The following is a 12614-nucleotide window of genomic DNA, read 5'->3' on the forward strand; positions in this document are numbered from 1 at the left end:
GCAGGCAGGCCAACTAACTTTGTAGTGTAGACATACCCAGATGGACTGTCACCTGGTTAAGCCGTCATTCCTTGGTAGCAAAAGAGTTTATTTTTGGTAAAGAAACAGTTGGTAGTTCCCATACCCACAGACTTGCTGTCTCCTGAATCTCAGCTGGGGATGATTTTTAAAAAAAGAGAACTACAAGAAAGGGAAACAGACTCCCTTCCCCCAAAGATCTTTCCCTTCATTTCCACTGACTGCATTGACCACGATTGAAGGACAAAGGAAGCATCATTGGATGGGGGAGGGATCCTGGCAGAGAGGAATTCAGCCAATGAGACTGCTGGAATGTGTGGCGATTTAGAGTTTTGCTTTGAATTCATTTAGCTTGCCAAGTCAGGAGTTAGTTGTGTTTTACCTTCTATTTCTTTGTAGCCGATTCTGACTTTATGCCCTGAGCCTGGATCTAGACAAGCCTGGGGCCACAGGTTCCCCACCCCTGCTGTAGAGCAGCACCAGCAAAGCAGTGTGAAAGTTTACCTCATGCTGGGAAAACTGAGATGAATGATCTGTGAAACAGTGCAGATTGTACTCTAGGTAAAGTCACAAAGTGGTTCTGCCTTAGCATGCGGTGTGGACTAGATGGCATCTCAAGGTTCTTTCCAGATCTACAGTTGTAAAATTGTATGATTTATTGCTGAAAGCACAAATCATCTTTACTGCTCCTTGTTGGGTTTGCCAGTTGTTCAACTCTGAAGAAACGGAAGGGGTGTCTGGAAGAGAAGGAAACCTAGGACCATAATGGAATGTATTCTGTTGTTTGTGACACTTCTGCTCACACATCCATGCTTTAAAGTGGTTCTGGACTGAGGGCCATGTTTTCTGGAGCACACCACTTATTTTATCTTCCAGCATGCAACTTTTTTACCATAACTTTTCCCCATTTTCATAACTTTTCATTTCCTGTTGTGTGTGTGTGCTGAGATTAACCCCATGGGATTGAGTTTTCTCTCCCATAACTGGTGAAAATCAGGAGTTATTCTAATTTAGCGGAAGCGTCCTGGTGAGTTTTTTTCAGAACAGAGGCAGCAGGCCTACTTCTCCCTTTATTTTATTCTGGTGTGACTCAAGTGGGGTGGCAGGTGAGAAAGCCAGATGAATCGGGCCTCTTTTGTGTAACATGTGTAGCACCAGATTGGTGCTGTACAAATAAGAACGATATATGTTAGTTTGCTGCCGAGTTGCCATAACATTTTTCATCTTCAGTTTCTTGTGCCTTTTGACAGGTGATTAAACAATGGTTTAATTTACAACTCCCATGTTCAGAGGTGAGAAAATTGGATCAGTCTTCAGCAGAAATGGGGAAACTGCAAAGGAACCATTTGTGAGTCCACAATCTTGGGTGCAGCCAGGGACCAGTTTGTCTCCCTGTATAGTTGAGAGCAGCTTCAGGACTGCTCCTAAGCCATGGGACCATCTGCCACTTGGGGATTGCAGGGTGACAGGAGCTTTGGTCTTGCCCTTCCCCATGCATATGCTTCTGGCCTGGACTAGTGCTGGAGGCTGGCCTAGCCACCTTTATGTCATTGAGCAGTTTTCCCTGTGTTGAGGGATATCCTTAGAGCAGGGGTGGACAATAATTTTCACAGGGGGGCCACTTAATGAATTTTGGCACATGGTCATGGGTCAGCTCCACCCCCAGAAGGGGTATGGCCTGGGGCGGGGTTGGGGACTAGACTCCTCCCAGCGTTGTCTAGGACTGGAGACTTTGAATTAAAATCACAGCAAAGGTCTCGTGGCTCTAGGCCCTGTCGCTACTGTGTTGCCTGGCAGCTACCCATAGTTGCTGTGCTTTTAAAGGGCTCATAGCTTCGGCTCCTGCCAGGGTAGCACTACAACCAAGAGCCAGGAGCCATATTAATAGGATCCCTGCTGCCTTGAGTCACTGTTGAAATTGGGTGGAATGGGCAGCAGGATATAATTAGAAAGCGGCCAGATGCAATCTGCAGGCCAGATCAAAGTGTTAGGTGGGACGGATGCAGTCCCTGGGCCGCGTATTGCCCAGTCCTGCCTTAGAGCCTGCTATATAGCCCCCTTTTGCTGGCTATAATAGAGTGCACGATTTAGCCCAATAGATGTAAGTGGCAAAAGAGTATAACTTGCACAGATCTGGCAATTAGAGGGTATGCAAAATTCAGCATGTTCATGAGAAGAAGCCGTTCCCATCAGGTACTACGAGAAGCTGAACTCCTGTCCAATGCAAACTGCTCCCTAGAGAGTAATGGCTAGTGAAGGTGTGAATTAAACTAGCTCTGTGCTTTTTATCTTGCATCTTCCTCTTAGCTGCTTATCTTGCTCCATCAGCTCTCTCGGTCTCTTGGAGTATGAGTTACAAACCCACTGGATCCCACATTAATGTTAGTAGCAGAGCACTGCTGAGCCTCTTATGCACAATGGCCTGATTCTCTTCTCACTCACACTAATGTAAATCAGCAGCAGCTCCACTGAAGCCAGCAGGATTAACTCCTGATGAAAATGGCATGAGAGGAGAATCGGGCCCAATTAAATTTTCTGACCAATTTACACCTGTCATAACTTATCCCAGGCTTTTGTCACTGCTGATGTTGGCCTAGAGATTTCCACTGAAGTTGCCTCCACTTACTGCAGGCTGCATTTGGTTGAATTTGGTCCGATCTTTTTATCTTGACCATCTAGATTTCATTTTAGCTTTAATAGTTATGTCTTTCTTCTGAGCTGGAAGAAGAGGATGTGAGGCGCCTTTTAAATGGTGCAACTTACAAAAATGCTTCCAGATCATCTGGACAATGTGGGAAAGCTTTTGGTTTTACATCCATCATGTGAAAAAAGATACGTGCATAAGCAATGAGAAATGATAGATTTTATCGTGCTGTAATGTTTTGTGGCTTGCTACAGCAAAATACGTCTGCTGCCATTATTTACAGCAGTAACAGTGAGAAATTACAAAGCCCACTCTTCATTAACCTCCAATAAGGCTGTTCCTGCAGCCAGTGATTGCCATTACATTGATGGAGTGCTAATATTGCTCAATAGCCCTGCTCTCCTTGTCTCTCCACTGAAGGCATCGCAATCCCTGCCTCCCCTCTCTCTACAGTGTCCATCCGACAGAAGGTGCTGAAATGATTGATGAGTAAAGCAGCTCGTAAAGACAAGCACACTGCCCAAAGCAACAGCTGTCTAGCCCTATCCACTGGATAATTAGATAAATGAGCCTCAAACTAAATCTTACAGTCAAGGGTAGGAGGAAGTGATAATATCCCCAGTGTTGAAGCAGATCTCTGAAGACTTGTGTTCCCTTATTCCAGCCTCCATTTCTGCTTATTACTGTTTTATACAGTTTACCTACCCCATGTTCCATTCTACACTGCCAGAAATCTACTAGCCCCTTGCAGGCATTTGGGAGAGGGACATATCACTGGATTAGGTTTGCTTTTTTAAAAAAAATTCCCATGTGGACCTGACTGTTGTAGTTTTCATCACCCACAAAAGCTTTGTCTTTCCGTGTAGATTGAGAACATAACAAAAGGGCCATTGTGGGTCACCACATGGATTTACCAAATGGATTTTCCAGAGGAAAAAACCTGCAGTTAAGCAATTCTCTCCTCTTGGTTCAAGATCAATAGGTTTTTGGGGGCACAGTGTGAAAGCTAGGAAGTGAGACAGCATGGTTCTGTCATCCTTAATTACAATAGAGACTGTTAACAAGTCTGTATTTACTTACAGCTACTGTACAGTATTATAGAAATACCAAAATAATTTCCCTAGTCATAAAATAACCATGCTATGACTGGAATTATTGAATGGGAACTATGGATAAATGGTGACTTTCTCATGCTGGTGACCCGTGTACATAAATACCTCTATAAAATTGTTACAGTTTAAAAGAAGGCCTTGTAATGAAAGCCTAAGCAATAGAGACTTGATTCTGCTTTCTCTTATCTTGCTGTAGATCAAGAGTAACATCACAGAAGCCAATAACACTGAGTGCAGAACTGATACAAGAGCAAAATAAAGGCCTATAGGCTGGACCCCAAGCTTCTTGAAATCAGTGATAGGTCTCCCACTAAATTTGGTGGGCTTGGATCAAGCCCTGTATGGCACAGTGGAGATCAATCGGTGTGGTCTTTAAGTTTGCAAGCGCTGCTGAGGCTGTCCCTGGAGGCAAGACTTATGTTTTGGAAAAGAAAATTCATGATTCAGAAAAAGTGGGCCACATTCTGAATTCATTCAAGCCCATGTAAATCCAGAGTAAGAATATTGAGTTAATCTGGATTGACATGGGTATGAGACCAACATTTGAGTTTGTTTTATCAGTAGTGTGTATTCCAAGAGCATGCTCTTGTGTCTGGCCTTTTTTTCTGTTGCATGGAAACAATCAGAGGTGTTGACACTGCCAAACACCTGAACAATTATTGGGACTCAAAGAAGAACTTCAGCAGCCAGTCTGAGTGATCCTGTAAATTACAAGTGGTGTATCTTAAACCCTTTAATTACAGGGGATTAACAGGGAGGTGTAGCAGTGGACTAAGGGAATAATGATACATATGAAGTGAAGCATAAAAACCCAATTTCCTGCTTTTAAGGAGAAAAATCTCAATTTATGGTTTATTTAAATTGCAAGGCAGAGAAAAAAGTATTAGAGTTCTTAAACCCCACTGTTCAGCTGGCTTCAAATGAACTGCACTATATTCTCTCTTACCCAGAGCAGCAGCTGTGTTCCGCAACCTGAAATTGAACTGAAAGTCTTTTAAGACCATTCGGTTCCTGGAGCTATCCCCATAGCTGAATGAATTACTGTTCTACCTTCTTTCATACCACCTCCCTGGTGTAGTATATTGCATAGTCCCTCACTGGCTTTAAACCATCACTCCTACCTGTTCATAAATTGCATGTGAAATTGTGAAATGGGAGTTCAATGGGCTATGTGACTCCATCAGTTCTGCCTGTAGGTCGATTTGATTTACTATTGTCATAACCAGAGTTTGGGAATTTACTTGTGTAACAATTAAGCTACATAGATAATAAATAGAATATGTAATGATAATTTGCATTTCAATAGCACCTTCCATCTGAGAATCCTTAAAACACTTGACCAATATGATTGAATGTAGTCATACAGCTTGCCTGTGAGAGGTAATAATTTTACCCATTTTACAGTTGGGAAATGAAGGCAAGATCAAGAGCCTCTTTCTTGTGTATGGTCACACTACATGTTTTTGGCAAATCTGGCAATAGAGCCCATATCTCGCTCATTTATGCCTTAACTACTGCCCATTTGTTCCAAATATGCCTATCCCTCTGACCTGGATGTGATGAAATGGTTTACTGTGCTTAGCAAATGGTACCAGGATTACATTTGTGGTTCTAAGTATTAGTATTCCCATTTTGTTGACCACCTCTACTGTATCTTACACCTTTTTTTCTATTTATTCTTTTTCATCTATACCCAAATGGCAGCTCTCTTAGACTGTAAATTATACTTATTTTTCACATCTAGGGCTTGATTCTTTTTCCAATTTAATTGATGTAAAGTGGGAGTAACTCAGTTGAAGTCAGTGGAGTTACAATGGGATGAAACTGGTGTAATTGAGAGGAGAGTCAGGCTCCTACAAAATGCTAAATCAGTTGTAATACTTTGTTACTACCTTCACTCACTTTTCACCTCCGTTATACACCCAGTGTGTAATTCACAGCGCTGTTTTTGTTCACATTCATTTTGTCCCCAAGATTTCAAAGACAGTTGCATCTCATTTTCCTGGTTTAGATCTGTCCCATAATGCATTCATGTTTAGTAAAAACCTGCCTGTGTTTTATTAGTCTTATTTCAGAAAAGACAGTGCTTTAAAATAGACGAGTAAAACCTCAATCTCCAAAAGAGTCATTCCAACTTGGTATCTGAGATTGAGGTGTCTCCTTAAAATATCTGCTAAAAGCCACACTTTCTAAGTGACATTGTAGATTAATGATTAAAGGGACAGCTCCCATGTTTAATAATTAAAGGATATTTCATTTTGGAAACAATATAAATATTACATATCCATACTATGTGTAATATTTGGAAGAAAACTGTTTAAATGCATATGGAAAATAATGACCTGACGTTAAGACTTTTTCATAGTTTTAGACAATTTTTTAATACCTCCCATTTGCAATTTCATCATACAAGAAAGGTTAGCTAAGACATTTTGGATCTAATTAGCTCTTACCGCAATTTTACCCTTAGGGTATCTCCAGTAGACATTAGTGGAACTGCTTCTGATTTCTAGTTATTTGAGTGAGATCAGAATCGGCCAGTCATTGCATCTGATTTATAATGGGCATCTACTAAGTTAACAATGGCATAAGACAAGTCCAGTAATTTGCCTAACGTCATTATGCTGTCATGAGTGTCTCTTTTAACTGACATTACAGTTCAGAATGCACTGACCAACATCATAATTCTTCATTCTGACCAATACGAAATTCTCAATCTCTTCTTCAAAACAAATAAATGAAAGACCAGCTCTCTGGAAATACCAATGTACATTCCAACCTAGTGTTGCCATCTCATCTCTCTGATACACAGAGAAAGCTCACATGTACCAAAAAAACAGGAATTAGTAGGCAAACAATGTATGTTAGAAACTTTTTCTCTGGGGACATCCCTGATGAACTAGTGATAGCAGTTTGTTCAGCATATTTGCACCTTAGGCCATGTCTACACTAGTAAACTATTTCAAAATTACTAAATTCAATTTAACGCACGAATTAACAAATTTGAACTAGTGTCCATGCGCATTCGAAATAGTGTTGAACTAGAGGGAAGCTCCATTAATGTGGATGCTCTACCTCAAACTTAGAGCTCCAGGAAGCACTGGGGAGTAATAGTTCGAATTCCTGTGGAGAGTAGTTATTTTGAAATAACAGCACCAGAGCGTCCACACACACTATTTCAAAATAACTATTTCAGAATTAGCATTACTCCTGATGAAAAGCAGGAGTACAGATTTTGAATTAAGAGACCCATTATTTCAAAATAATGGGCTTGGTAGTGTGGACACTATGCTTATAAATTCAGCCTTAGGGGGGTTATTTCAAAATAAAGTCCTAGTGTAGACGAGGGCTTATGGTAGTAAATTTTATAATTTCCTCTATGCTGGCTTTCTACTCCAGTATGAGAGAGACCTGGTTCTGAAACCTCTGCCATCCTACATGTGGATACATCTATTGGAGAACAGAACAGTCAATTATGTTGATTAAGCAATGAGAAGGTTTAAACCAGTAACTCCGCTGCAGCTAAGGAAGTTACACTGATGTAAAATTCAGATTAGAATTAAGCATGTTAAATTGCAGTTATCTGGCTAATCGTGTGGTTGATACAGTTTGTATTGACTACACAATTAGTCGATAAGAATTGCTCTCCAAAGCCACAGCAGGGGTAGCTCCAGGAGCAGGGTAGAGCCAGGACTGAACAGTCCCAGCTCGTGCTGGGTCTGGGAGCTACCCGCACTGCAGCTCTGCATTTTAAATGTAGTAAGAGCTGCTGGGCTCTTACTACATTTAAAATGCAGAGGCGCAGCATCTCAGACCAGCATGAGCTGGAACTGCACAGTCCCAGCTTGCACTGAGTCCAGAAGTCCCTGTTCGCAGTGGCCTGCCCTGTCTGCCGCGAACTGGGGCTGCTCTGGCCCCAACCCCTGTACATGGCGGCCAGGGCTGGACGTGGCCAAGAGCTGCTGCCGGAGCAGCTCCTTGGCAGCAGCAGCCACTGTCTTTGGGGGGGCCCAGCTCCCCACTGGAACACCCACGCACAGGATCTCCTGCTTGAGCAGCCTCAGCCCATGGTGAACCTCGGCCTGCTGTGCACAGAGGCTGCTTCACAGCAGCCTTCCCAGTCCCCTCCCTGCCCTCCCGATAGAGGCAGCAAGGGGGGAAAGGAGTGAGTAGTCGATACTCCAGTCGACTACTCGCTATCATCCCTAATTAGAATCAGTCCTGGGGTGTTTTCAATCAGTTCTGCTCCATGCATGAAGTGATCAGGAGTTTGCAGGATATGGGTTCGTTGCACACAACACAGCACATGTACTGTCAGGAAAAAATAGATTTTAAAAGTGTATCAGGCAGTCTATTTTTATTTAAAGTGTTTTATTAATTGGATTTCCAGCAGATCAGTTAAATGTTCCAAATGTTGGCGTGTGTTTAAGATAGGATGCTACAGAGAAAGCAAACTGAGTAAATTGCAATCAGGGAAACAGTTTGGCTACGTCTAGACTGGCATGATTTTCCACAAATGCTTTTAACGGAAAAGTTTTCCGTTAAAAGCATTTGCGGAAAAGAGTGTCTAGATTGGCACGGTCACTTTTCCGCAAAAACACTTTTTGCAGAAAAGCGTCCGTGCCAATCTAGATGCACTTTTCTACAAAAAAGCCCCGATCGCCATTTTCGCGATTGGGGCTTTTTTGCGGAAAACAAATCTGAGCTGTCTACACTGGCCCTTTTGCGCAAAAGCTTTGTGCAAAAGGACTTTTGCCTGAACGGGAGCAGCATAGTATTTCCGCAAGAAGCACTGATTTTTTACATGAGATCGTCAGTGTTCTTGCGGAAATTCAAGCGGCCAGTGTAGGTGCTTTTGCAGAAAAACTTGCCAGTCTAGACACAGCCTTCAAGTTTTATATTTGCTCTTTTTGTTTTCTTGCTCTGTGAGGGACATATTGCTGCATGCCCTCCCTTCCCCGTTGACTTGACTAGTGATCTCTCCCTGAAATGCCTAGAGAATTACATCTGCAATAAATTATATTGAACCAAATTCAGCTCTAGCTCAAGTCGGTGTAATTCCTATTTTCTTCAATGGTAGCTGTGCCTGCCCACAGTGGAGCTGAACAGAATGCCTTTAACAGAATATGGAAAGTGGGAAGGCATAACAAAAAAGGCTTTTTAAATTAGCGATTGGGGAGAAAGGTTAAACAAACAGTGAGGCTGAGTATATGAGAACAGAAACTTCCACACTCCAGCCATGTTTCTCTGCTTTACCTTAATTGGTAGTGCAACACAGAACAGAAAGCCTGTGTACAGGGTCTTAACCAGACTCCCTGTCTAGGGATCAAATTGTTTTCTTACGATAACAGGTTTAAGGCCAAATCATCCCTTGTAGGCATGGGTGTACACAGAAGGGAATGCAAAAATACTGAATAGACTGCATTGATGTCTAGTCATTCCTTTGTCATTCCTTTGTCAATGGAGTTTTAGCAATGATGGATTTGTCCTGGTGAGTTTAACCTCACCAAGCAGCTGATTTAATTTAATCTCTGTTTAGAGGGCTAGTGCCAATGTGAAGGAGGATCACAAGGAGAGCCACTCCCAAAGGGGAAAGGAGAATTTGGGGTTGGGTCCATTTCCTTCTTGTGCATACCAATCACATTCAGATGGTATTTTGTACAAAATTACTCCATATGCTGTGCAGAGTGAAAGAAGCTGCATTTGCCTCAAAAATCTCGAAAATTGGCTTCTCTTGATGCACACATGCCACTTCCATCATGTTAACAGTAGTTTTGCTTCCGCTGTGATGAGGACACCGTTTAATGCACTGCCACTTACCCAAACTTGTGTGTTTGATACAGCTGACATATTTAAGAAACATTTAACCCTAAATTATGTCTGGTTATCATCTTAAAGCCAGTCTGCTTCAGGACAAAACAGCACAGCTGTGACTTGAAAGGAAATACATAGGAGTCAACAACGATGAGGAATATATCCTAAAAGTTAAAAAAGGCATATGCCAAATAACAGTAGAATTACTAAAGGGACCAAAGCTGTTTAGAGTGATCAGTGGTTTTGCTTGTATCTAGAATTATTTCGTTTGGTTAAGGATACTGTATAACAGTGATGGGAAACACAGGCTAGTGAGTGGGCCACATGAGTGGTCCTTCCATCACATCAGTGGGCCACAAGATTGTCATAACCAAGAGGGTCCCTCAGGATAGAGCAGTTTTGCTGATTGCGCTTGCATAGCTAGAATTTGCAAGGTGTGCCGAGAGAGCCATAGCAGCATTTTGATTGGATGCAGGAGTGCACAGCTCTCTATCAATGTTGTGGGCAGTCATCACATACCTCACTTCATGTGATCTTGCTTTACATGTATGTCACACTAGTAAGTCACATGTATGTCACACTGGCAGGGAAAAAAACTATATGGATGGAGACCAGCAAAAACTGGAGACCAGCAAAAACTGCGCATGGGCAACAGTAAACAGAATGTATGGATCACACATCAAACCCTGATGGGCCGTAGGTTGCCCACCACTGCTGTGTAACCTGATTACATCCTCCAAAGATGTATCTTAGTCATAGAAATAGCACCTTGTTATGTGCTCATCGGCTGGGTTGTAAGCTAATGTGTTTTAACACATCCTTTAATACTTATTACATTCCAGGAGATCCTTGGAGATCATTTGAAAAGCTGACCATTAAAACCAGGCTCTTTCACTACTCTTTGATGACACTATGAACTGGGCACTTCATCTCTGCATTTGGCTTAGAAATTAAAAGGTGTAAATTACGGATCTAGCTTTTATGTGCTTGCTTTATGGATCAGCCTTGATAACTTAGCAGCCTAGATTACCTTTTGGTTTGCTTAATTGGTCTACCAGGGTGCAGTTAATTTTCTATTTATTTGAATTGCAAGACCAAAACAGGTGATGTCATACCTTCGTACTGGCATAACAGAGACATTAAAGTACATGGATATGCCTGGTAATTCTTAAATGCACAAATTGGCCATTAAGGCAACAGAGAGAGGGCTCTAGGCCTTATTAATTGTGCACTTTAGGAACCCTGCTTCCTTTACAAACACTAGGATATCCCTTGACCTCAGTGTCCCCACTGGCTTGAGTAAAGTAAGAATGATTTGGCTCAGTGTAATTTGATAGTCTGTTTAGAAAATCCTAAACCCTAGTCTATTCAGTCCTCTAATTAAATCTGTTTTCCTTTCTATGTGTTTGCTGACAGGTGAAAGTCATGGTGCGCATTTGTTCCACCGTTGCCAGGGATACATCTGAGTCCAGCTCTTTTTTGAAGGTTGATCCCCGTAAGAAGCAAATCACTCTGTATGACCCATTGTCCTGCGGAGGCCAGAACACCTTCCAGAAAAGGGGCAACCAGGTTCCCCCCAAGATGTTTGCTTTTGATGCAGTTTTCCCCCAAGATGCCTCTCAGGTAGGCAACATATGACTTGGACTAGCAAGGATCTAAAATGCTTTCCAGGTAGCCCTAGTGTGCCCAAGAGGCAAATTCATCCCTATTGTAATTCCAGAGATTTCACTGGAGCTAGACCAGGGATTAATTCTGTCCATAGATGCCAGCAATATTGTGACAAATACCTTAAATCAAATCTTTGTAATATGATGATGAGCTTTGCTTTAATCTTTTGCTACATGTGCGAGAAATCATATTAGTGATATAAAATGCTGTCTAGCATGCAAACCATCCCCAGATAGCAGTATTTGAGGGTGTCTTTTCAATTATTTTGGGTTAGTGCTTATGTCGATCATATCAGTGTTGAATGTGAATAATGCAAAGATTGCTAATCCTACATTCTATCCTCAGCTCATTAAGAAACTAAGAAATATTTGTGTGTGCTTTTGCCACCCACTTCACTATAAGAAGACACGTACTTAACCACAGATATATAAATAATTAGTGGTAATATTTATTACTCATTAGAAAACAACAGAGTAACAAATGTCTATAAACTGGGCCAATGGTGAAACAATTGCTGAGGTCTTATCTACAGTAGTAAATTTTCATTAAAATTCCTAGATGTTGTTACTACAAGCTGAGCTCCAGCAGATGGGCATAGTATAAGTGGAATAGATTACCTTAAACAGGGGTCTGGGTTTCTGCCTGTGTTGTTTGTACCTCCTCCGAGAGAATCTATATGACAAGGTGCTTAAAACACTGCCACGTCTCCAACCATTGCTAACTGATGTAGAGATTCAAACTATGAATGGGAAAATTTTAGAAAATATTTCCTACTGAAGACAAGACAAAAGGGCATGTACCCTATTTGTAGACTCCTCCTCCCCCACCCCACAAACTCATCAATCTATCTGACAGCAGAATTCTAGCTTCCAAAATTCTGTCCATAATTTTCTAAACAATAGGGCTGGTTGAAAAAAATACTATTTTCAACAGAAAAAGGCAAAATAAATTGTATTTTGCATGCAGTTTTACCAAATGATGAGCCTCTTTTCTTCCATTACGAGCATTTTAGCCATCGCTGCTTATTAGGTGAGAAGTCTGTTTAGAATAAAAGAGCCATCTGCCATTTCTCAATCTACATGACTTTTACAAAAGATAATGAAGTGTCAGCACTTCATGCTGAAGCAAATGGACTAGGGGGAATTTAATTCACTCAGAGCCAAGTCCTAATCACCTTACTCATATGAGTAGTTTCATTAACTTCATTGGGGCAACTCACGTACGTAAGGCATGCAAGATTGGGCCCTTAGAGATGATGCCATCCTACCAGAGATCAGCAATGACATTTTGGTGCTGTCACAGCCATTAATATTTATGTTTTACTAATTTTATTATTAAATACCTTCATTAATCTCACT

At 41.6% G+C, this 12614-nt stretch overlaps 1 protein-coding gene across 3 annotated transcripts in view; it reads left to right on the plus strand.

Annotated features, from left to right (window-relative positions):
* The window catches only part of KIF26B (kinesin family member 26B), a 440836-nt gene that overhangs the window by 333166 nt on the left and 95056 nt on the right, over positions 1–12614 (plus strand). For all 3 annotated transcript variants that reach the window (XR_012902838.2, XM_075924899.2, XM_075924900.2), the window contains exon 6: positions 11005–11211. Coding sequence is in view for 2 of the 3 variants with exons in the window: in XM_075924899.2 (XP_075781014.1) it covers positions 11005–11211 (207 nt within the window). In the remaining variant the exon portion in view is untranslated. The remainder of the gene's footprint in view (positions 1–11004; positions 11212–12614) is intronic.

The sequence above is a fragment of the Pelodiscus sinensis genome, chromosome 3 (assembly GCF_052426305.1).
Source record: "Pelodiscus sinensis isolate ZL-2025 chromosome 3, ASM5242630v1, whole genome shotgun sequence".
Taxonomy (NCBI): Eukaryota; Metazoa; Chordata; order Testudines; family Trionychidae; genus Pelodiscus; species Pelodiscus sinensis.